The sequence below is a fragment of the Malaclemys terrapin genome, chromosome 9 (genome assembly GCF_027887155.1).
Source record: "Malaclemys terrapin pileata isolate rMalTer1 chromosome 9, rMalTer1.hap1, whole genome shotgun sequence".
NCBI classification, from domain to species: Eukaryota; Metazoa; Chordata; order Testudines; family Emydidae; genus Malaclemys; species Malaclemys terrapin.
Window position 1 is genome coordinate 105,903,560 of NC_071513.1, and position 26,976 is coordinate 105,930,535.

At 39.2% G+C, this 26,976-nt stretch overlaps 1 protein-coding gene across 13 annotated transcripts in view; it reads left to right on the forward strand.

The window, feature by feature from the left end:
* The window catches only part of DLG1 (discs large MAGUK scaffold protein 1), a 498,578-nt gene that overhangs the window by 237,667 nt on the left and 233,935 nt on the right, over positions 1-26,976 (forward strand). Inside the window, exon 1 of one of the 13 annotated variants that reach the window (XM_054039247.1) lies at positions 21,041-21,289. The exons of the other annotated variants lie outside the window; for them this stretch is intronic. Coding sequence (XP_053895222.1) covers positions 21,056-21,289 — 234 coding nt within the window. The 5' untranslated portion in view covers positions 21,041-21,055. Of the gene's footprint in view, positions 1-21,040; positions 21,290-26,976 lie in introns of those variants that run through there. 13 annotated transcript variants of the gene reach the window in all.

Here is a 26,976-nt window from a genome sequence, read left to right on the forward strand (position 1 = left end):
TAAGAGAAATACAATTTTGTTTGAAAAAGGTGTTAAGAGATTAATCCAGATGAAAAGATTGGGGAGGGAATTTCACAAAGAAATTGATCTGGATAAATGGGTCTGTATATGGGAAAGGCGATACACATCTTCAGTTTGTGTAGCTGATAATTTTTTATAAATTACTGTATATCCCCTTTCCCATATAGAGACCCATTTATCCAGATCAAATTCTTTGTTCTGTTGGACGGGTTGTGGGGAAAGGGCAACATTCTTGCACATATAGTGGTTGAATCCATGAATTAGACTGTTTTGGAAGGAAATTATTAGAGATTCATTTTATGACAAAATGCCAGTTTCCTTGAGATCCCCTGACCTGCATACTTAATGCTCCAATAAAGGATCTATATTTTAAACAGAATGACAAAATAATTTTTTTGTTAGAAGCGAGACTTTATATTGTATATTATTGGAAAAATTTGACTTCTCTTCCTATGGAATTGTTGTTTAGTAAAATATGAACTGTCTTTGTAATGGAAAAGGTTTCACATCAAATATATACACAAGAGAAGTGCCAAAAAGAGGATAGGTATTTAAAAATTTGGTTACTCTTTACTTAGAGTAGGAGAACAGCTCCCCAGCCAACAGCCAGAATCTTTAGCCAGGTTCTCTGAATATTAATCTGATCCTGAATAAGTAAAGTACAATATTGTATGTTAACGCTTTATTGTAACTTTGCCTTCATAAAAAGTTTTAAAAGTCTATACAAATCTTTGCTCCTCTGTATTTTGGGAACATCATTGACTCATTAGCCTTCGAGTAAAACTTGGATATTTTAAAATCTGCAGTTCCCCAATTGCATATTTCATATAGAGCCCTACATTTGATAAAAACAATCTAAGCAACAAAATAACTATAAATAACAGTAGAAAGCATCCACTACAAAAGCTACTAAATCTAGTGTCCCATAACATTTTAGGAAATATTTTGTCATAATTTGCACATACTTCTAATATTAATATTAATTCCTGTGTTTATCTGTTACATTGTTTGGTGGATAGCCACAATTCATCCTTTAAAAAGACAGATAAATATGCTGAGAACGAGCTCCGGTTGTAATAACTAAAGAACTTTTCAGAGAACCTCTGTGTATTACCACTTGACCTGGTAGTTCAAAAGTTACGGAGTTCGAAAGACCTGTGCCACAGTGATCGGAACCTTCTGGAAAACTGTTCCCATTGAGGCTTACATGAGTGTCATTTCATGGAACCAAGCATTTAGAACCAGAAGTTGTATGAGAGAGATGAGCCCTGGAAACCTGTTGCTTTCTGATTGCCATCAGCTGCAATTCTAAGGAACCTTGAAGCTGTGCCTGTGTCTGATTGTCAGATGTACTTGTTATATCTGTCAGTTGCAAATAGTTAAATATAGGTGTTTGGTATAATTAGTTGTTAATATTTATACACTATTTCTAAGGTAACTCTGCCTAATTTTCTATTTCACCTTTCTTTATCATTTCCCTGCGTGGGATTGATGCAGGCTGTAGCAGACCCTAAATAGGGTTTCAAGAGTTTCCTTCTCTGCTCCAGGTATTTCATTATTTGGATTCATTTACTTGTCTGTTCATGGCACCAGACAACATGGCCTTTGCCAGCCCCAAAACCCACTATCTCTGGGGTCCACAAACCAACCTCAAAGCTGCATGATAAGGAGACTAATATGGAACCCAAAGCAGTTGTATAGATAGGTGTTGCTATAGATAGGTGAGTAATTTTGTCATCCTTTGTTTTCCACTAAAATGCATTCAATCTCTAAACAGGAGCATAGTGCTACTTTAAGTGGCTTTTTAACAGCTAGGCTGTTCTTTAATACCCAACAGTGCTAGACACCTGTTGAGCGGAAGCAGTTAACAATTTACCCAGTTGATATTACAGGGGGAGTTTAGTCAATCAGAATGTACTATAGTTACATGCACAGTAACCTCTACCTTTTAAATGTTGGGTTTATTTAGATCAATGAGGAAAAAAATAGTCTTTTTTCTGGTGAGCAGAAATCTGCTAAGGTTAGCATTTTTCCACCAGAAGCAATACTTACTGTGAGCGTGTGTTGCCCCCTGCTGGCTAGTAGAAGAATAATCTCAATGATTTTGCCTAAGAGCATTAACTAGTGCCATGTGATGGAATTTTTCATTTTTAGTAGACTAAAGGCATTAGTTCCATTTGGCATGGTATATGTTGAGGGTGTACATGTTTTTCGAGTGCTTGCTCATGTCCGTTCCATGTTAGGTTTGTGCGCACTGCATGAACTATTGCTGAAGATTTTTCTCGCATTGGTATGTGTTGGGTTGGCTCTAGCGCCCTCTGTAGCCATGCGCTTATGCGCCGGTATAAGGGGCGCCGCCGGCCACGCACCTCTCAGTTCCTTCTGACCGCCTGTGGTGGTTGCTGGCATGACCCCTCTTGCTTCAGCAAGGCCTTTTCCTTGTGGTTTTTGGACTCTAATTCTTTGTTGTTTTAAACATAATTTTTAGTTTATATAAATATTGTACTTAGTGTGAGTGTAAATAGTGTAGGTAGATCGTCCCTATCGTTGAGGCACTCTCTTCGCCGTAGGCTTCAAACATTGTGTCTCCTGTGGGAAACCTATATTGTGAGCAACCTGCATTCCAGTTGCTTGAAGTGCTTGGGGAAACTTACATGAGGAACAAGTACCTATTTTGTTGGGACTTTAGACCCCATACTAAAAAGGACAGAGAAATAAGGCTCAAGGTTATCCTAATGGAAACTGCTTTCAGACCAGCCTCAGAGCCAAATCAGCACAATAAGCTGTCCACCGACAGAGGGCACTTGCCTGTGCAGAAAAATGACAAGCAGGTAGAAAGCAGTAGAGTGCGACCCATGCTGGGCCACTCCTACTGTCGACTCCGCCCAGATCATTGAGTCCATTACAGGACCTCCACCAGTACCCGGAAGCCACCACAGTACCAGCAGCCTGACTGTTCCTTCAAACTCAGGGGCTTTCGCAGTGGCCGGGGATTTACTATCACCAAGGTTGCGTGTATGTCACGGTTTCCATGACTTTTCATGACTTCTGCAGCGGCCGGTGCTGGCCGAGCTGGGCAGCCCCTGGGCTAGCAGCAGCAGTCTGGGTGTGTGGGAGGGGGCTCAGGGCTGGGGCAGGAGCAGGGGGGCATGGCAGCGCTTACCTGGGGGGGGTTCTCCAGCTCCCATCAGCATGTCCCTGCAGCTCCTAGGAGAAACGGCCAGGGGGGCTCCGCGCACTGCCCATGCCCCTGCAGCTCCCATTGGCTGCTGTTCCTTGTCAATGGGAGCTGCAGAGCCGGCGCTTGTGGTGGGAGTAGTGCGCGGAGCCCCCCATCCACCCCTCTCCCAGGAGCTACAGGGATATGTCGGTTGGAGCCAGGTAGGGAGCCTGCCAGTTCCCGGCCCCTCTGTCCCCGCCAGCACCAGTAGCCACTGCCCGGCTCCTCTCCGAGCATCAGCGGGGGTCCCGAGCTGCACGCTGCCACCCGCCTCCCCCCAGCACGAGCGGTGGTCCCAGGCCACCCGTGGCACCCCTGGCCCGGCCCGCTTAAGCACCGCAATTCCTTGGCCCAAGTTTTAGTTAGGGGTATATAGTAAAAGTCATGGACACGGCTGTGAATTTTTACGACTTTTACTAAAAATACCCGAGACTAAAATGTAGCCTTAACTATCACTCCTGGTCTCCCTAACTCCAACAGGACAGCTGTCGGCTCAGATGACCAGGAGCAGGAAAGAGTAGGGAGCATCAAGCACCTTCTTGGCACTGGGCCAAATGGCACTTTCTAGGGGCAAGCTGACCCTGATCCTGTTGTTGTGACCATCTCTGATCTGCCGCCGGTCCCTGGACTTTAGCACTGTATGGAGGCAGAGAGGGCTATTGTTCCACTGTGCTCACCAAAGGAGGACTCTTGGTCTGAGTCCGAAGGGGAACCTTACATGCAACCTGTATGCCACCGGACCTCGATGCAGGTCCCCCCCCACCGGCACCTGGCCAATGGTTTAGTGCCCTATCCAGTGGCTATACTGGAATCCTTGGGGTTTTCCCCTGGTACTGGGTCCTTCCTCCCATCAATCCTACTTGGTGATTTCGGAGAAGCAGGATACGGCCCTTTCCCGCTCCGCATGGGACCCTGACTCCAGTATTGACATTCAAGATGTGGCTCCCATGGACGTCTCTGGGGCTGAGGAATTGAAAGGAGCCACTCCTCTGGTGCAGGCTGCCTGCTCTTCCTCCCCAGATGAGGCCATCTTGGGGCCCAGTAGCTCATTTCAATAGGATGACTTCAGGGCCCATCAGAACCTTTTGAAGTGGATAGCAGCTAACCTTGGGCTGGAAATTGAGGAGCTTAAGGAAACATCCCACAGCCTTATTGACGTTCTGGCTGCAGCAGCTTCCTCCAAAGCGGCTTTACTATGAATGAATCTGTAATGGGTCCGGACAAGGCCCTCTGGCAAACTCCTTCTCAGCTCCCCACCTCAAGAATGGCAGAAAAGAAATAATATGTGCCAGCAAGAGGAGTCGAGTATTTGTACTTGTCTCCCTTTCCCCCAGGGTCCATCATTGTGTTGGCAGCCAATGAGAGGGACAGTCCGGGCCAGACGAGCACTACCCCCCAAACAGAAAGATGCAAAAACCCTGGACCTGTTTGGGTGAGAGGTTTATTCAATGAGTAGCCTTTAATTGCGTATCTCTAACCAGCAATCCTTATTGGAGAGATACGATTACAATCTGTCGGACTCTTTGGCCACGTTCAGAGGCTGCCTCAAGATTTGAGGCAGGAATTAGCTGCCCTCTTGGAGGAGAGTAAAAATGTGGCTTGGACCTCTCTCCAGGCGGCTCTGGATGCAGCTGATGTGGCAGCAAGGACAATTGCCTCAGCTGTCCCATGAGGCTCCAGTCCTTGGGAATTCCTCACAAGGTCCAACAATGACTCCAGGACTTCGCCTTTGAAGATCCATGAGCCGATCCCTCCATGGGACTTAAATCTGGTCCTGTCAAGGCTCACAGGCTCTCAGTTCGAGCCACTAGCATCATGCCCTCTACTACTTCTCTCTTGGAAGGTTGCTTTTCGGATGGCAATCACCTCAGCCAGTAGGGTCTTTGAAATCAGGGCTTTTACATCAGAACCACCATATACAGTATTCTTCAAGGAAAAGGGCCCCCACCCAGCCTTCCTGCCAAAGGTGGATTCCCAATTCCATAGCAACCAGGCTATTTTCTTCCCAGTCTTCTTCCTGAAGCCTCCCAGGAACTCTGAAGAACAGCAACTTTGTTTGCTGGATGTTAGGCATGCCTTCGCCTTCTATATTGAGAGGGCTAAACCCTTTCGCAAATCTATGCAATTCTTTGTAGCAGTAGCAGAAAGGATGAAAGGGCTTCCAGTGTCAGCCCAGAGGATCTCATCCTGGATAACAGCCTGTATTTGAGCTTGCTACAAGCAAGCAAATGTCCTATCACCGGCCATTCTCACTCCACGAGAGCTCAGGTCTCTTCAGCAGCGTTCCTTGCGCAAATGCCAATACAAGACACCTGCATGGCCGCAACTTGGTTGTCGGTGCAAACCGTTACATCCCACTACACCATCGCCCAAAAGGCTTGAGCTGATGCCAGTTTCGGAAGAGCAGTGTTGCTGTCAGCATGTCCATGAACTCCAAGTCAATGAACTGCTTGTGAGTCACCTAACGTGGAATGGCCATGAACAAGCACTTGAACCTTCCATGACTGTTGGTCTCCGAGGTGTGTTGCTCATGTCCATTCCACAACCCGCCATCCTACCCTGTAGCAGTTGTCCACCAAGAAGGAACTGAGAATGTGTGTGGCTGGCAGCGGCCCTTATACTGACGCATGAGCATGTGGCTCCAGAGGACAGTCGAGCCAGCCCGATGGATAACACTGAGGGTAAAATATCTGGCAACGGTGCACGCACGCACCTAATGTGGAATGGGCATGAGAAATACATCTTGAAGAACAACAGTAATGGAAGGTCAATAACCATTTTTTCATGGTCTGGCATTTGTCAAGTATGTCTCTTGTAGCAGCAGACCTCACTTGTGGTAGTTCAGCATAATTTCTTATCTGGCTTATTTGATCACGACCTGGTGACCCGATCACCCAAGTAGTACATGAGATACTACATTTGTTTTGTTTTTTAATAAATTTTAAAAAAATGGTACCCTGATTCCACCTTTTAAGATTTCAGCAAGAATACAAATTGTCTGAGAGGTGAACCTATTGGGGTTGGCCACTCAACAGGAAATATGATCTCAAAGGAAAAGAAATTCCACATAAATACCTTTGGAGATGGTTATGCTCTAGAGGTTAATCAAAAGAAACCATGGCTTCATAAATCTAAGGGTATGGAGGTAGTCATGCACCTGATATGGAAGGGCAATATGGTAAACTCAGATTCTGCTAAATTTGTTTGTACATTTTTGTTTTGGATGGAGGTAATCCTCTTCTAGCCCCAGACCCTATTAATTCTGGATCACCTTTATTGTACAGAAAACTGTCTAAACCAGTACAAAATTGTTCCAGAAGAAGGATCCTTAATGACAAACTGCCTTCAGTAGGTCTCAAGAAATTGGGGAATCTCAATTGTAGACCTGCTCGCTATGAAATTGAGTGCTAGCTGCTCTCATTGTTGGCAGTAGGTAGCAGGACCCATTGAATCTTGCACACTATGATATAACACATTCCTGTTATATCTCACACTTAATGCGTAAAATTATTATTGAAACATTTTCCTCATACGAGAGTTGCATACTTATAGGAACCCAACTCTAAGTTGGATGGAAAAATAATTTTGACTAAAAAGAAAAAATATGTTGCATGTTATCACACTGATTTTAATAACAAGACAGGGTAGTGGATTTTGGGGCTGACAAAGGCCATGTTGTCTGGTGCCATGAACAGACAAGTAAATGAATCCAAATAATGAAATACCTGGAGCAGAGAAGGAAACTCTTGAAACCCTATTTAGGGTCGGCTACAGCCTGGTATATTGCTTTTGAAGAAACTTAACTGGGTTACAGAAGAAGCACTGGAGGAAATAAGAGTATCTGCAAAGCAATGGTAGGAAGGAGAGAAAAATTATCTAGAAAACATTTCAAAAAATTTTCTTAGCAAAATCTTTTTCTTTGTGCTGGCAGATATTCAGACTATTGTAATTAATATGTGTAAAAATACTGGAATTATCCCTACTTTCCAAGAAAGAAAAACAACTTGAGTATGGGTTTTCAAAGCAGGAGCTGGGGAGTCGCAAGCACCCTTTCTTCTTTATGGCTTGATGGGAGGAGAATCCTGAAACAGTTCTCTTGTAGAAATATTGAAAATACTGAAAACTCCTATGATACAAAATTTGATTAGAGTAATTTTGACTTCAGTGTAATTGATGTCAATGCATTTTCTGAGAGATCAGCCACTAGGTGGTGGTGCTACAGCAGAGGATGTCAGCATCCCTTACTATAACAAATGCATGAATTAAGATTGGCTCTTTTCAGTAAATTGAAAAGTGAATGTATTTGTTTTCATGTAAAAAAAGAAGTATAAGTAGCAACAATTAGCTATTGCCAGAAGAGATCTGTGGTAGATATCTTAAGAATAATAAGGAAAATAATTTTATAAACCTTAAAATGAGAACAGTTGCAAAGATTCAAATGAAAAGAATTGAGTAAGAAACAACTGCAAAATATTTTGAAATGGTCAAATTAATAACTGGTGTAACACCATTCTATTTGACTACTTGGACTCAGACACTGTCCTTTGATCTGCAGAGGAATATCCAGGATATTAGAAGTAAGGTCTAAAGCAACCAGAACCTCACGGTGAAAATATCTTCCATTAGATTTATGTCTAGATACCATGCCATGTCTTTTTTTATTACCATGTTACTTTGTAATTATTTTTTGTCTTGTTTGAATGCTATTAAACTAGTACAGTTTTCACCTTTTTAATTTTTATATTACAAGGACAATCTGTTGTAATTATATTATCAGAGGGGTAGCCGTGTTAGTCTGAATCTGTAAAAAGCAACAGAGGGTCCTGTGGCACCTTTAAGACTAACAGAAGTATTGGGAGCATAAGCTTTCATGGGTAAGAACCTCACTTCTTCAGATGTAAGTAATGGAAATCACCAGAGGCAGGTATAAATCGGTATGGAGATAACGAGGTTAGTTCAATCAGGGAGGGTGAGGTGCTCTGCTAGCAGTTGAGGTGTGAACACCAAGGGAGGAGAAACTGCTTCTTGTAGTTGGATAGCCATTCACAGTCTTTGTTTAATCCTGATCTGATGGTGTCAAATTTGCAAATGAACTAGAGCACAGCAGTTTCTCTTTGGAGTCTGGTCCTGAAGTTTTTTTGCTGTAAGATGCCTACCTTTACATCTGCTATTGTGTGACCAGGGAGGTTGAAATGTTCTCCTACAGGTTTTTGTATATTGCCATTCCTGATATCTGACTTGTGTCCATTTATCCTCTTGCGTAGTGACTGTTCAGTTTGGCCAATGTACATAGCAGAGTGGCATTGCTGGCAGATGATGTCATATATAACATTGGTGGACGTGCAAGTGATGTTGTAGCTGATCTGGTTAGGTCCTGTGATGGTGTTGCTGGTGTAGATATGTGGGCAGAGTTGGCATCGAGGTTTGTTGCATGGGTTGGTTCCTGAGTTACAGTTGTTATGGTGAGCTCTAGTTAATTTGCAAATTTGACATTCAATAATTATATTGAATTTTTGAAAAGTACATTTGACATAAGAATACACCATGCATTTGGGTAAAGTGATGAGTGCTAATGTTACACTCTTAGACCAGAGTCTCTGAGAATGGTTAAGGTGGTATCTCCTGGTTAAGGTATCCTGCTGTCACTCCTGACTCACAAAAGAAGATTAAAGACCTCCCTTTTGAAGGCACTCATCTTAATGACAGGAATTAGAAAATTTTAGAGAAGATTAAAGCCTCTTACATTACTGGCCAATCTTCAGAGATTATTCAGTCTTCATTCTCTGCAAGGAGACCTTATCTAACATTCAATTTCCGAAAGTAAATTTCCTTTCTGCAAGAAAGGATGCAGCCCCAATGGTGGTCTGAGTGGTCTTCCTTTTCTAAATCTGCTTCCAATAAAAGATGTCAGCAGTTTAAAAGGGCAGGATCCCTCATGACTTGTCAGCACAGCCCTCAGCATTGGTTTCCAACCAGTAATTTTGATGGGATAGTTTAGTCATTTGGAGTTCTTGCCTCCATTCCTTTGGACCTCATCTCTTCTATGTGGATGGTATCTGTTGCAGGATTACTTCTGATCATTGGGTGATGGTCACCATCCACGACAATTATATGATAGAATTCATTAGAGCATCTTGTTTCCCTCAGCCTCTTCCTCCCTCTGCAGGGAGCCATCTCATGAGAGAATCGTATTAGAGGAAGTGGATTCCCTCCTACAAAGGTGAGCCATAGAGGAGATTCCACACGAAAACTAGGAAAAGAGGTTCCGCTCCTGTTATTTCCTAATCCCTGAGAACATCCTTGACATTAGAAACCTCAACACATTCATAAACATTCAAGTTCAGGATGCTCGTACTAGGGGACATCATTCCTTTCTTGTCCCAGGTATTGACAAGAATTGGTATGCGGCTCTCGACTTAAAGAAAATCTTTTTCCATGTGGCAATCAGATGCACCTGTATTAAGTACCTCAGGTTCTGTGTAGGGGCAAGCCTCTACTAGTTCCGAGTCTTTCAATTTGTCTTGTTTACAGCACCAAGTCTTTACAAAGTGCCTTTTGGTGGTAGCTGCACACCTGAGATGCCAGGGCATATTTGTTTACCTAAAACTGGATGATTGGTTCCTAAGGTCCAGCTCTCAGTGGAATTTCTTTCTTATGATTCCTTACATATGCAACCTTCTGCAATCTCTGGGACTGTTAAACAACAGGGAGAAATCCTATCTCCAGTCTGCACAGAGGATTACCTTCACTGGAGCAGTCCTGGACTCCACTCAAAACTTTGTCTTAAAGGACAGATACCTGGTAATCCACAGGAAAAAGCACAGTATAAACCACACATTTTTTTGTATATTCCTTGTTTTACTACCCTCATCTGCCTAAGTTGCACCTTTTGTATCTGTTTAATTAGATCTCCTTAGCCCCTTCCTCTTTATGGTGCACAAATGCCTTTGGAGAAGAAAGAGGGGTTACTTACTAGTTAGCTGTTGTTGTTCAAGAGTTATCTGTGCATTCACACTACCTGCCCACCTTCCCCTCTATTCCGTGTTCTATTCAACATCAGGATTCTGCAGTCTAGGAAGAAAGAAACTGAGGTAGTCTGGGAGTGCACTCCCTTATATAAAGCAAAGTCACCCTTGCAGAAGACTGCTTGTAACAACCTACAGACACAGCTTTTCAAGACAAATCCTTGGGTGCCATATCCCACTAGAGTGAATGAACAGAGGTCACTCAAGCAATAAATAACTAGTAAGTAACCTCTCTTTTTTCTCTAGTGTTAAATGGATGTCTTGGGGAAGTTACAGAAGCTATTTACATTTTATTTGTTGCATAAGCCTGTAGAACAGAAATCTAGAACTCTGGGGCAAAGCAAATGGTCAAATATTTTCTTAAAAGGCCACATTGTCTTTCTGATTGCTGTGCTGTGCAGAAACACAAAATGTGTTCATATGTCTCTTGTATTTTGAATAAGCAGCATGTACAGCTTTTACTTAGTGTTTAGTAAGTCTCATTTGTTCAGCCATTAACAGGTGATACAAAGCCTCATTTCAGCTCACCACAGCTTTGAACAGACAATTTGCACCATTCTACTACCTGCTGACATCTAAACTGTTCATAACAGAACAATAGATCAAATTATTTCTTCTTATATCACATTTGCTCCATAAGGAGTGCTTATTTTTTCTGCTATACATACATTACAAATTCAAGGCAATCATTAAGGTTTTCTTTATTTTTTTAAGAAGCAGCCTGTGATTAAAATGCATACTTAATATTTTCTTGTAATCAAGATGCAACTGACTTTGTTTGCCCTATGATAGAACATTTGGTTTAGCGTGGCTGTTCAAATCTGTCATTCCTTAGTATGCGCATAATCAACAGAATCTGAAGAGACAAAAATGGAAAAACTGTAACAGATGGAACTTAGATTAATTAAGACACTACAACAGCGGTAGGATACATCAGTCAGCATCTGGTCATCTTTATAATTGCTTATCTTCATTCTAGGTTTTCAGTGACTTGGGTGATTTTGGTACATCAAGAAAACTCAAAAATTGCATTAAGCTCAGAATGTTTATTTCGATGTGGCATGCTAAAAAGATGGGCAGAAAATTTATTAAGAATGTATGGAAATCCAGACAGTTTAATCTACACATTTTGGTACGTCAGTTGAGATGATGTTAATATTTTATTATAAATTTATTACCCTGCAAATACTCCTGCACTGGAATAGATTTGCTAGCATAATTGTACTTGCATATTTCTTATAACTTTTTTTCTTGTTGAACTGTGCTCTTTACAAATATGTCTAATGCATGTATTGCTGGGCTTTGGTGATAATTTCTTAGCATTCAAGTACTGAAATGGTTTATAACGTAATATAACAAGACCAAGATCAGTATGCATAAAACATGGGTATGAAGCTAGCAGTTCTAACTATATTAAAATTTTAATATGCAAGCAGTGTTAAAGATGTTAATTTTAATTATTTTATATCTTTTTCTAGTTGTACAGATTTGTTACATTTCAGATATACCGGCTTATATTTAGGAGTATACAAATTTACATTGTAGTAATATTGTACTTCCTTGGAATTTTGTTTTAAAGAGTCTCTAAAGGCACTAAAAATAAGGGATCTTTTATGCTATATTGATTTGATTGTAAATATCCAACTTTGTTTAGTTATTCTCTAGAAAAAGTTGCACTCCCTGTATAGAGTAAATCGGGTAGCCCATTAGGTTTGCTCTGCTTATTTTAGTTTACCAGATACAATTAATTATATTAATTGATGGTAAGAGATGATGTAAATTATTAGTCAGTTTACACACAAGATTTTCAAGCAGTTGGCTGTCTTTAGTCAAAATAAGTAATTTTTTTGATGTAAGTGTCATTTGCAGTTGCCATTGTTATAGAATATGCTAAGATTTCAATTAAATGTACAAGAATAAATCTATTTTAGTTTCATGCTTTGATATATGTTCTTCAGGAATGTGATATAAAACACTATGTTATGCCACACTATAGGTTTTTCTGGCATGTTAATACAAATTTATATTGAAGCTGTACATAATCTAAACAACTTTGTTCTAAGTGTTGATGTATAACCTTTATTTGGAACATGTGTGCTTTAGTACAATGTATAATAAACAGTTCTTTAGAGTCCCTGTTAAATATAGAAAGTACAAGTGATGCAGTAGTATGTACACTGCAAGATGTGAACAACCTCTCAGCTCATTTAACTGAGGTTGAAAATTTAGGATTAAAAGAAACAAGTAGTTGATCGTTAGTAATGTGTGTATCTTAGGGGTATCTATTTCCTTTTTATTTTAACTGGGTAGGTTAAATGTATGAGAATTACAGTTATGTTTAGGACCCTACCAAATTCACAGTCTGTTTTGGTTAATTTCACGGTCATAGGATTTTAAAAATAATAAATTTAATGATTTCAGCTATTTAAATCTGAAATTTCCTGGTGTTGTAACTGTAGGGTCCTGACCCAAAAGGAGGTTGGGGGGGAGAGGGTTGCAAGGTTATTGTAGGGGGGGTTGCAGTATTGCTATCCTTACTGCTGCTGATGGCAGTGCTGCCTCCAGAGCTGGGTGGCTGAAGAGCAGCGGCTGCTGACTAGGAGCCCAGCTCTGAAGGCAGCAGCACAGAAGTAAGGGTGGCATGATATGGTATTGCCAACCTTACTTCTGCGCTTCTATTGGTGAGGAACTGTTTTCAGAGCTGGGCACCCGGCCAGCAGCCACCGCTCTCTGGTCACCCAGTTCTGAAGGCAGTGCAGAAGTAAGGGTGAGAATACTGTGACACCCCTACAATAACCTTGGGACTCCCCCAGACCCTTTTTGAGTAATGCTGGTCTCCCCCATTAAAACTGTATAGTATAGGATAAAAGCTCACAAAAGATCAGATTTCATGGTCCATGACGCGTTTTTTACGGACGTGAATTTGGTAGGGCCCTAGTTATGTTACTTAGTTGTAGACATGTCCGGTTTATTGTTGCAAAAATCAATAGCTAGGTTGGCCTTTTTTTAGCATTAGTTACAAAATATATTGTGACATTTTATTCAGCATTTCATTTAGAGTAACCTCTTCATCCCCACTCCAACTTTGTGTGGGAGTTCCAGCAGACTCCATCCTTGATAGTCTTCACTTTTCTCTCTGCATCTTAATGCTGGGAAGTCTCATTCACAAACACAAGTTCAGCTACCACCTCTGTTCTGATGAGTCTCAGATCTTTTCCACTATAGATGTGTCTCTTCCTGTCCAAGCTGAAATAGCAGCCTGTTTTTCTGACATCTCCTTATGGATGTCAAGCCCAGGGTTTAAGCTCAATGTGTCCAAAACAAAGGTCTTGATCTTTCCCTTCCATCCCTCCTTCCTTAATCACTGTGGTCAACACCATTCTTCCTATTCGTCGGTCCTGTAACCTAAATGTCGTCTTTATCTCAGCCATTTCTCCATATCTTCAGATTCTTCCTTCCTGTTCATGCATCACATCTAAGATCCACAAAAAGAAGAACAGGAGTACTTGTGGCACCTTAGAGACTAACAAATTTATTAGAGCATAAGCTTTCGTGGACTACAGCCCACTTCTTCGGATGCATATAGAATGGAACATATAATGAGGAGATATATATACACACATACAGAGAGCAGATCCAGATTTCCTCTCTGTCCACACAGATGAAACTCATTGGTTTAAGCCCTATCTTGCTTCTTGACTACTGCTCTATGGCCTTGACACATCATTTTACCCTGCCTATATCCATTCAAAGTGCAGCTGCAAAGATAATTTTCCTGGCACCATCATTTCAAACACATTACCTCTCTCTTTGCATCCCTCCACTGGCTCCCCTTTCTCAGTGGTATCAGAAACAAACTGTTTGTCTTTGCTTTCAAGGCCCTTCACGGGTTATGTTTGCCCTTTCTATTATCTCTTATATGCTATTGAGATACTGACTCCCAACTCCTTTCTGCCAATGATACCAGCAATCATAACCCATATGTTACATTTTATAACAAGCATTTTTGTGCTTTCCCTTGTGCCACCTGCCATGTATGGGTGAGTTCTCCTTAAGCATCCACAAAGATACCTCATTGTCCTCCTCCAAACTCTTTTCCGACACAGTGCCTTCAGAAATCTTAAAATTAGCTAGGCATCTGGCTTACTGTGGCCACTGCCTTTCCAGATGATGTGTATTATCTCATTATTTTCTTGTCTGTTTGTCAAAATCCCCCTTGTCTGCTTGTGGCATCCATCTGTTGTCTTGTCTTCTCTAGACTGTAAACTCTTTGGGGCTGGGACCATCTCTATGTTATGTGTTTGTACTGTGCCTAGCCAAATTAAGCCCTTATCTCTGATTAATTAGCAAAGATTAAGATAATTCAGAATAAGACACTCTTATTCCAGAATAAGTGTGTCCACACATGAAGTTAACCTGGAGGAGCTATTCTGGAATAACTTCCCATGTAGACAAGATCTTAGTTACAGCAGTATAGATATCCTTCTTATGATTCCTGAAGGGTTTTGACATTTGGAGGTTGTGTTAAAAGTTTAAATAGGTCTTTGTTATGGTGGTTAATCCAGCTCTGAAAGTTTTCACATGAGAATAGTTGAGGGGTTGGCTCTACAGGAACTCTTAATCCCCCTTTCTTTTGTCCTTTTAGTACAGGCTTTTCAGAGGAGAATATTATTTTATAGAACTTCCATATTAAAGTGAATACATTTTCGCTTTGCATCCCTAGTCATATTTTAATATAAAAATGTTTATATGCTTTCCAGTTTATTCATCTTAGGTTTACAGTCAGAAATGGTGTACTAGACAATATTTAGTCCTTAAACAGGGATTGCAGAATCTCGCAAGTAATAAGTTTAAGGTAGGCAGCATTCAGACTATATACATTTCCTTTAAAGCTAGAAAAAATCATGTTTCTTGAATTTGTTTTGGAAGCTGCAAAAATGTACTACAAGAAAAGAGAGAGCTAGGTAATCCTTAATGTACTGTTCCTGAAGGTCTGAATGGCACTGAAATCTTAAGAAGTTACTGATGTGCATTTTATGCCACACTATCATTCTCCTCTCTTTCCTTCTATGCTCACACATTGCCTCCCTTCAATCCACATAAAATGCAGGCACTAAAGTAATTTTTCTTGCCCATTGATATGATCATGTCATTTCCTCTTCAAATCCCTCTGCTGGCTCCCATACTCAACCATACCTTATTTAAGTTTACTGTCTCCATCTTCGTAGCGCTACATAACTTTGACCCTCTCTGTTCATCCTCCCTTGTTGGTCACTTCCTATTCCTTCTAATTCCAGTGTTGTACTATATTTGCCTTTTTTTTGTTTCTGTGGCTGCCTGATTTTGTACTTCCAGTTCGAAATGAGGAGTGTGGATGATCAGTCAGTTCATAATTCTTGCGTTCATAACTCTGAGGTTCTGCTGTATTATACTTAAATTGAATGTTGAAAAGAGCTACATGAGATGCTTATTATTTATTACTGCAGTAAAGAATTAATTTGAAGTGCATATTGAAAGTAAGATTACCTCCAAAACAGTATGTGAACTGTTTTTATTTAATTATGTCCTTTGTGGGTGAGGGTAAGAAGGTTCTTGGTACAATTTGTTTTCCAATAGCTTTGAGTTACACTGATGCTTACAATCATATTTTAACTCTGTGCAGTTGGACATTGAAATGCTGGTTGCCATTGATTAGCCTTAATAAGGTTTGGAGGAGGAAATAGTTCACGTGTAGAGACTCAGTACTATTAGGGGGGAAAAATAGAAGCACATCCCAGGGAAGCAGGTAACGGTTTATAGGTTCAATATGATTATGCACTTGATAATTTAAAAATTGAATATGGTAATCAGCTTGATCATAACAAAATTCATAACCATTGTGCAATGGCTCTCACGTTATGATTCATGAACAACAATTCTATAGAGCCTATAGAGTTAACGATGGAAGATGGCCTGCATTGTTTGTTCTGATAGATTATCAGTCATGATCTGGAAAAGTGCAAAAAGATCCAGGAAAAATTAATTGCATCACTTTTATAAATAATTATTGCCTGTATAAATCTGTCCAATCATAATAGTTTTTCTTGAAGGAAATAAACACACTAACTCCTTCTTAATGTACCACTTAGTATAGAAAGCTTGAAAATGGGAACCTGCTGTACACTAATGTTGCATTGTCTTCCTTGGTATGTAGATAGCCTGAAACAATAGCTCTGAGAGGTTGGGATGGCCCCATTCCTTTTGATAAATTATGAATCCTGAAATCTAATGACAATATTCAACACAGAAATCGAAAATCATACTATCATAGAATCTTAGAACTGGAAGGGACCTCTAGAGGTCTTCTAGTCCAGTCCCCTGCACTCATGGCAGGACTAAATATTATCTAGACTATACCTGACAGGATAACCTGCTCTTAAACATCTCCAATATTGGAGATTTCACAGCCTCCGTAGGCAACTTATTTCAGTGCTTAAGCTCCCAGACAGGAAGTTTTTCCTAATGCCCAACCTAAACTGGTCTTGCTGCAATTTAAGCCCATTGCTTCTTGTTCTATCTTCAGAGGTTAAAGAGAACAATTTTTCTCCCTCCTCCTTGTAACAATCGTTTATGTACTTGAAAATTGTTATGCCCCCATTTAGTCTTCTCCAGACTAAACAAACCATTTTTTTTTTTCAATCTTCACTGGTAGGTCATGTTTTCTAGACTCTTAATTATTTTTGGTGTCTTCTCTGGAATTTCTCCAGTTTGTCCACATCTTTCCTGCTTAATTATTTCCTCCGTTATCTTTCCGGGTACTGAAGTTAAGCTGACTGGTCTGTAATTCCCTGGATAGTCCTTATTCCCCCTTTTGTAGACTGATACTTTATTTGCCCCTTTTCCAGTCCTCTGGAATCTCACCCATCTTCCATGTCTTTTTGAAGGTAATCGCTAATGCTTCAGATACCTCCTCAGTCAGCTCCTTGAGTAGTTTAGGATGTATTTATTTAATCAGGCCCTTATGACTTGAAAACATCTAACTTCTCTAAGTAGTTTTTAACTTGATCTTTCTCTGTTTTAGCCTCTGATCCTACCTCATTTTTACAGGCATTCATTATGTTAGATGTCCAATTGCTATTAAACATTTTGGTGAAAACTGAAACAAAATCATTTAGCACTTCTGCCCTTTCCACATTTTCTGTTATTGTTCCTCCCACTCCTCCCCCCTTAAGTAATGGGCCTACCCTGTGCTTGGTCTTCCTCTTGCATCTAATGTATTTGCAGAATGTTTTCTTGTTACCCTTTATATCCCTAGTTAGTTTAATCTCGTTTTGTTCCGTGGTCTTTCTAATTTTGTCCTGACATACTTGTATTATTTATTTATATTTATCCTCTGTAATTTTACCTAGTTTCCACTTTTTGTAGGATTCTTTTTTGGGTTTCAGATAATTCAGATCTTCTGATTAAGCTAGGGTGTTCTCTTGCCATACTTCCTGTCTTAATAAGGTCTCTGTCAACACTCTTGAACTGAGTTTCATTGTACGAACAGTGTACGATAAACGGAATTTAAAATAAAAATAAATAACACTTGAAGTTCTGTGTTGATCATATTAATGTTAATATTTAATTAAATACAATTTTAAAATAAATTCAGCTACTGAAGAATTCTGTGACACTAGTGGGAATCTGGGGAACTTGTGCAGAATTGTGGGAACAGGTTATTAAAGATGTGGTGGATTTTTGTCACTTGAAGTCCTTTTAAATCAAGGCTGCAAATCTTGTGTCTTTTAGTGTAAATACAAGTTGTTTACCTAGATGGAAGGGGAAATAATATATTCTGTGTTGTGCTTAAGCTCAAGCAGAATGATCATAATGGTCTGTCCGGCATTAAAATCTTTTAAATCTAAGATAATTTAGGTCTATTTTACCATAGAGTACACAAAGCCTTGGTGCTAATTTAAAAAAAGGAAATAAAACACTATAGTAAATTTTTTGAATGTAAGATGTATATGGACTATTGTATAAATTAGGGAACCCACTCTGTTAGAACTCAGTTGCCTCTATATGGTTTTATTGTTTTTTCCTTGTAGTTCTAAAGTGTTGCATCCACGGAATGAGATAGGGACATTGTGGCTAATTTAGAGTGGTAGCCGTGTTAGTCTGTGTCAACAAAAACAACAAGGAATACTTGTGGCATCTTAGAGATTAACAAATTTATTTTGGCATAAGCCTTCGAATGCTGAAATCAACTTCATCAGATGCATGGAGTGGAAAATACAGTAGGCAGGTATGAATACACAGTACATGAAAAGATGGGAGTTGCCTTACCGAGTGGGGGGGTCAGTGTTAACGAGACAATTCAATTAAGGTGGAAGTGGGCTATTCTCAACAGTAAACTACCAAGGGAGGGGAAATAAATCACATTTGTAGTGCTAATGAGGCCTTAAGATAAATTGTATCCTTCATCATGTCAAGGTTACTATATTTAACTTGTTGAATTTGTTATTTTTATTAAAGTTGCTGGTTTCCCCTTCTCCTACCAGTATAATCAGATTAATTCATTTTTTAGCACTGGAAAAGTAATATTTGATCAAAATATTCCACATGAAAAAAGCCGAAAGTTATACAGGTGCAATATCATCTTAAAAGAAGCAATGTTGTGGGAAGTATGGTCATTTAAATGTCATCTTGGTATCTTGTTTCTCAGTGCTACCTCTGCATTTTGGAACATGTGCTGGTTTATGAACATTCATAGTGTTGGGGGCAGGCAAGTTAGCTCTAATTTTTTGTTTAACCATTTAAATCAATAAGCTTTTTGTATGTTTATCAATATTACCTTTGGTGGAAATATTTCTAGCGTGGCTTTTCCTACCTTAGTTTCTAGTTCTTTTTCCAGTTTGACTTTTTTTATATGTGAAATAGTTTGAATGGGATATTATATTGAGCAATATTAGTGCTGCAGGTGGTAATATAGTTATGAACAAGATGACCATTGGACTAGAAATAAATTCTACGTTGAATGATTTGTTACCACTTTTTTTTGAATAAACATATGGCCTGTTTCTTGATAATAATGTGATTGTAAACTTTGAGATCTTGATCTTACATTAGGATAGATTATGCAAAAGTGCATATCTTGAAAAAATGGTTGATAGGGGAATTTGATTTGTCAAAATATACATTAACATACTCTGTGCATTGGAGGGGCAGCTATACTCCAAAGATAGTATAAGTGTAGTTGAGCTTCTTAATGTGTAGTAGCCTTGTAAGTATGTGTTGTGGTGATTCATCCACTGTTTGTCAGGAGGTTGTGGTTTCACATCTTTTATTTTATTTTATTTTATTAAATAGTTTTTTATACTGGACTGTATATCATTATAAATAACCTTTTATAGAAACGTACTGTAGACTTTTCTGCAGTCCTCCCCAAATAAATAAATAAATGAATAAGACAGGCTTAAGTTAAGACCTTTCATATTTTTGTTCCATTCCCTTATTATCCATTTCAATCTCACTATTAGAGCAGGTGTACTATATCTTTTATAAATGTCTGGCTATAAAAATCTGAAGTGTAAATTTTCAAAGTTAATTTTTATTCTAAATAACCTTTTAGAGGTTTATTATGTGAGGCTTTTCTTTCTGTCCATGAAGATAAGTAGAGCAAGTAAAGCATAAATCCTAGTAGCAATAGTGCAGCTGAGTCTCATTTCATTAAGAAGCAGCTAAGCCTTCCAATGAATTTCAGAGAAGAGTTAAGAACATCTGTTTTGAAGAAAAGGTCTAGGAGAGGAAACACATTAAAATTAAAATAGATTTTAAATGTATAAGTTTGTTAGATATTAAGTTGTTAAAATAATATGGAATTAGTACTCATTGAAACAAATTTGAAAATAACCATAACCATACAAGACGTTGTTGATATGGATTAGAACCTTAGTGTATTATCAGTTGTAAGACGCAATGCAGTGTTAGTTTTGCTAATTAATGGTTTCCTGCTTTTAATCTTGATTCCCAAAAGCACTATAAATACGTTAAATATAAATATGTAGAGTGAAGTGATTGTGCTGCATTAAAGATGGATATCCTCCTCTCCCGATCCTCTTTATGTCCTTGTTTTTAAAGCAAAATATTTGCTTAACTAGAAAAGAAAATCAATGAAAATGTAAGCATTTTTCTGGAATGTTGTCTTGCGTAAGTATGCTATAAGCTTATTTTAGTTCAGTTAAAAACATTTTACTAATGTAGTTCATGAAAAAGTGCAATTACATGCATGTTCTCTGTTTTTGTTCAGTTCTTGTTTATAATTTAAGCAGTGACAAGATACAATTGGATTTTACTACTGCCAGTGATTGAAACTTGGTAAATTTGTGATCCAGGCTTTCCCCACCCAGTGCATTTTTTCAGGCAGCCACAGAGGGTCTTCATAGTCCAGTGCTTATAGCATCCTACTGTACCTGCTAATCGACTCACTTCCTGGATTTCGGTCTGTCTAGTTATTGGCTAATAAAAGAACAAGAGCTTTTGATCCTTGCAGACCTTGGAAGGGATAATAGCGCAAAAGAAAATCAAGTTTGATTGATGTTTGATTGCAACAGTGAGTACATTCTCAGATGAGTGACAGATATAGAAGATATACATGCTAATAGATACAACTTGGAGAAAAAAATGAGCCTCAGTTATAGAGATTGTTGTTTCCATGATTTACAAATGATGCTGCTGTAATTCTAGCTGCAGTTTTTACTGATCATTCATCGCTGTGCAGTCGGTAGGGAAGTAAGACTGCCTGGCAACCACCTGCAGAGCTGCAGAGATGAATTACATTTTCGGAAACAACACGCTCCTGTACTCTCGTGCCAATCGAGGCAGCAACACTGTCTCCAGCCATAGCTTTGTAGGCCCAAAGCAGAAGCAGTGGGCAAAAAAGGGCTCGATAGACGAGCTACGAGCTGAGCCTGAGCCTTCTCGTTGGCAGCAGATACGGGCATTTTTCACTGGGGGACACAGTTTCATTGACTGCATTTCAGTAGCTGTCAGCTCCACCCAGGTAATGTAGCACTTGTTGAAATTATTTTGTATGTGCGTTCTGTGGTTACTAATAATTCAGAAATAGCAGGATGTAATATATAGATGTTCTATGTAATCTTTAAGTAATGTTTGTGTATCAGTTCTTCATTTCTAAATCTTTTAAGTAAAGCTTTACATAGTATGTTTTAGGATTAATGCATGAAAATGGAATTTTCATTATATAAAAAATGCCCTATCATTTTTTAAATAGTCTCACTTGAAACGGAAACCATTAAAATATAAAATTAAATTAGTGACATTGAAAAATCTAGCTAGTATGCTAGGGTTTAATTCAATGTCCAGTTTAAAAAAAAAATTAAGTGTTGTTGTCAAATATTAACATAATTGCAAGATGACAATTCAAATGAACAGGATGGATATTGTCAGTTAAACATATGCATTGCAGGGATTTAAACAGATGAAAAATATTCATTATATAGCAGAACTACTGTGTTATACTTGTATGCTTAATCTGCATAAGCAATCTACAAATGAGATTAAAGTGTGTATAGTAGAACAGTTCTTTGATGTGTGGAATATACATTAATATTATCATTATTAGGTTTTACATATAAAAGCATACACTTTGTTACAGAGTAAAATTTCTATGTAACTGTTTTTAAAATGTTCCCAGTGCCAGGTTTATGTAGGAGAGTGATTCCACATTGAAACACAGCTAAAGAGGATGTAGGATGACAGATTTGGGTTGTGTGGGCTTTTTGGAGAGGTCAGAAGGAAAGGGACTTTAACGGAAAAGTTTATGAAACTTGTTCTTATTTTTGGAAAAGGAGTATATTTAATGCAACATTGAGCACCATGGAAATATGGAGATTTCAAAAGTTCTGTATTAAAATTGAGTTTAGCTTCTTTTTGTTTATTGATGAGCTGGATTAAACTTTTACATTAACTCATTTTTTACTATCTAAAAGACCAATTTCCTTAGCTTGTCATTTTACATGGGATACTATGAAAACATGTAGAAATATAAATATTGAAATATATTTACAAATGGGTGCTCTTGGAATCTTTACCTCTATAGCAAATCCATAGCGGTTTCAAAGGTGTAAACAATATTCTAGCTGTTGTTAGCTGCTATTTTTATTTTGACTTAGTTAGAATAAATAGTGTCTTTCATGAACAGATCAGATTTCGCTTTCAATTTTATATAATTATAAATTAATGAGAGATAATAGAAGAGAAACTTTATAGAGGTCCCATTATAGGCTATTTCAGAACAGTTAAGTACTGCTTTAAGTAGGCATAAAAGCTTTCCAAGTCCTCTAAGACATTGCTTCTCAAAGCCGGTCCGCTGCTTGTTCAGGGAAAGCCCCTGGCGGTCCGGTCTGGTTTGTTTACCTGCCGGGTCCGCAGGTTCGGCCAATTGCGGCTCCCACTGGCCATGGTTCGCTGCTCCAGGCCAATGGGGGCTGTGAGAAGCGGTGCGGGCCGAGGGATGTGCTGGCCGCCGCTTCCTGCAGCCCCCATTGGCCTGGAGCGGTGAACCATGGCCAGTGGGAGCCGCGATCGGCCGAACCTGCGGATGCGGCAGGTAAACAAACCGGCCTGGACCGCCAGGGGCTTTCCCTGAACAAGCGGCGGACCCGCTTTGAGAACCACTGCTCTAAGATACTTTAATACAGTTTACTTTCTTTTAATTAGTGCTGAAAATAAATGCAGTGATAAAAGTTATCCATCAAAAAATACTGCTCAGTCTGGTAATACTGGAAATATATTTTATTTTTACTCAATTTTGTATCTCTCCATTTGGTGACAGGAAAGAACAAGAATAACTCAGATCAGCTTACTGTGACATTTCCATATGCTGGCAAACACTATAACTGGATTGCAGTACATATAGTTAACCTCCCTTCCACCCCTCACATGGACACTCCTTCTTTTAATCCTTTCATTTGTTTCCATGCTTGGATTTTGCTAAAAATTATAGAAATCTACAAAAACTTTCCACGTTTTCTCTGGGTCAAACATTTCAAACTTGTCATGTAAATAGATCTCATTTTTGGAGTATGTCCGTGGCAGATTTGAGGGTGAAAAATTGATTGTATAAAATTATAAGTAGTTGGAAAGACCTACTGACCATGTTCAGAAGTGATCTATTGAACACCCTAATGAAGCTCGGCAAACCTCCCCACTTCTTAAGAATATTACATGGCACCTTCCTTTTTTCTAGTCTGACAAACAAATGGGCTGCTGCTGGAAGGTTTAATATGTGAGAGATTCACTTACTGTCATTTTCCACCTCTCCTCCCCTCATCCCAATCCCAAAAATCCACTGTTCAGACATCAGGGTGACAGATGTTTAAAAGTTGCAGTTCTCCCATCTTAGGGTCTCTTTTCAGTTTTTGCTGTTTTGTGTATTTTCAAGTATCTATCTCTTAATTTCCAAGATTACAGCCTCACCAATGTAGATGTGCTTCTGTCCTGTTGTCCCAGCCTTACAGGGTTCAGAACCCCCAAAATAACTAGCAATATGAAAGGTGTAAATTCACTGCTCCTCTCATCCATGTGTATACCACATGCAGGACAGGCTGTGTAAAAACTAATGGTGCAAACAGGTGCATATAGGAATTAGGTTCTATAGACATTTTGCCCCTGGCCCAGGAAGGTCTAGAGAACTGTGCCTGGAACAGTGATAGGTGCAATGATTCATAGGCTGTGCTGTACTAGCAAGAGGGATTCTGTGTGTGGGTGTAGTGCATTATGCTGCACTCAAATCAGGATTCAGTGTGTGGTTGCACTGCACTTTTGCAACTTTTAGCTGGTTCACTCACCCCAGTTCAAGATGCAACGGTGAAATTCTCTAATGAAAACAAGGCTCTTGTTCCTATACTGATGATAGCTATCTTCCTTGTGCACTTTTTTGAAGGTGATTTACCACTTCCATGCATTTGATCAGGTGCTTAGATGTTATTTCTGCTTCCACTTCCCCTAAGGTCAGAAGTTAGTTCCCTTCTTTCTAATGCAACATATATCTACATAAAAAAATGTCCCCAAATTGTCAAATACAATTCCTACCTTCTCAAAAGTCTTCTCTATGCTATGGAAAGTATCTGTTGCCGACCGTGGGTGCAAGCTGTACTGGGGCTGACTGCAGCTTATCTTTAGCTGGACACCTGTTCCTTACTGATTCAGAAATCACAGTTTATCTTGGCCTCACTTGCCACTAAATCATGTTCAGCATCAGTTCGGCTGCACCCACTGTGCACAATAAGTAATTTTCAGAGTGTGGAAAAAGTGCAATGAATGATCTGTAAAGGCTTTTAGTCCATGTGTTAAGTTTTCATCAGGATGGTGTATAGACTGGAAAAGGGCAAATATAGTGCCAATCTATAAAAAGGGAAATAAGGACACTCCAGGGAATTACAGATCAGTCCTCTTAGCTTCTGTACCTGGAAAGATAATGGAGCAAATAATTAAGCAATCAATTTGCAAACATCTAGAAGAAAATAAGGTGATAAGTAACAGTCAGCATGGATTGGTCAAGAACAAATCGTGTCAAACCAACCTGATAGCTTTTTTGAGAGGGTAACAAGCCTTGTGGATAGGGGGGAAGCAGTAGACATAGTATATCTTGACTTTAGTAAAAGCTTTTGATACTGTCTCACATGACCTTCTCATAAACAAACTAGGGAAATGCAACCTAGATGGAGCTACTATAAGGTGGGTGCAAAACTGGTTGGAAAACCATTCCCAGAGGGAGTTATCAGTAGTTCACAGTCCTGCTGGAAAGGCATAATGAGTGGGGTCCCACAGGGATCAGTTCTGGGTCCAGTTCTGTTCAATGTCTTCATCAGTGATTTAGATAATGGCATAGAGAGTACACTTGAAGTTTGCGGACGATGCCAAGATGGGAGGGGTTGCGAGTGCTTTGAAGGATAGGATTAAAATTCAAAATGATCTGGATAAACTGGAGAAATGGTCTGAAGTAAATAGGATGAAATTCAATAAGGAGAGATGCAAAGTACTCCATTTAGGAAGGAACAATCAGTTGCACACATACAAAATGGGGGAAATGACTGCCTAGGAAGGAGTACTGCGGAAAGGGATCTGGTGGTCATAGTGGACCACAAGCTAAATGTGAGTCAACAGTACAACGCTGTTGCAAGAAAAGCAACCATCATTCTGGGTGTATTAGCAGGAGTGTTGTAAGCAAGACATGAGAAGTAATTCTTCTGCTCTACTCTGCGCTGATTAGGTCTCAACTGGAGTATTGTGTCCAGTTCTGGGCACCACATTTCAGGAAGGATGTGGACAAATTGGAGAAAGTCCAGAGAAGAGTGACAAAAATGATTAAAGATCTAGAAAGCATGATCTTTGGGGAAAGATTGAAAAAATTGGGTTTGTTTAGTCTGGAAAAAAGACTGAGCGGGTACATAACAGTTTTCAAGTACGTAAAGGATTATTAGAAGGAGGAGGGAGAAAAATTGTTTTTCTCTGTGGATAGGACAAGAAGCAATGGCCTTAAATTGCAGCAATGGGAGGTTTAGGTTGGACATTAGGAAAAACTTTCTAACTCTCAAGGTGGTTAAGCACTGGAATACATTGCCTAGGGAGGTTTTGGAATCTCCATCATTGGAGATTTTTACGGGCACGGTAGACAAACACCGGTCAGGAATGGTCTAGATAATACTTAGTCCTGCCATGAGAGCAGGGAACTGGACTAGATGACCTCTCAAGGTCTCTTCCAGTCCTATGATTCTGTATTACCTCATCTTTTAGGACAAACATTGATTCAATAAGTGTTTTCATTTAAATATTTTGTTAGCTTCAGTATTTCTATTAAGTATTTAGTTCTCCAGATACACAATCCTTTTTCCTGCTTTTAATCTTTATGGATCCACATAAGTGCATTTCAAAGATTTCACCCATTTCAAAAGAACCTTTTTACCTTGTGTAAAAAAATGAATCCTTTAAGTGAAATACACAAATCCTGTGTGTATAAACTAATTAGGTAGCTCAGAAGATTAAATTAAAACACTTTAGAGCTTAGAGGGTTTCCTGCCACATTTTGGGTGTCAGCACATGCATCCTTGTTGGAGCTTTTCCTTTTCGGAAGTTAATGAAAGCTTCAGCTTATGGGGGCTCTTTCTTTACTAACTGAATATAGTTTGAAAAATACAAGTTCACAGAAAGGTATACAGTTCCACTGTACTGGATTTGCAGATACTGTTCATTATTAGAGAGCAAAACACAGGTTTTTATATCAGGGGGTAGCCGTGTTAGTCTGTATCTACAAAAACAACAAAGAATCTGGTGGCACCTTAAAGACTAACAGATTTATTTGGGCATAAGCTTTCGTGAGTAAAAACCTCACTTCTTCGGATGCATAGAGTGAAAGTTACAGGTTTTTATAGGCACTATTTAAATGTTAATGTTATTAGAACAGACAACTATTTTTTAAAATAGTCAAGAATTGCAAAAGTTAAAATTCCTACAGCAGTGTGTTCCATCTTGTTTATTCTTAAGGCATTCTTAAGAATATAGATTTAGATATACATATTACAGAACGTAGAGAATTCAGAGAAGGACAACAAGATATTTAAGGGAATGAAAAACTCTCATGTAGAGAGAATAAAAAGATTGGGATTGTTTACATTAGAAAGGTGACAAATAGGAAGGGACATGATAAAATTATATTAAATAATGAAT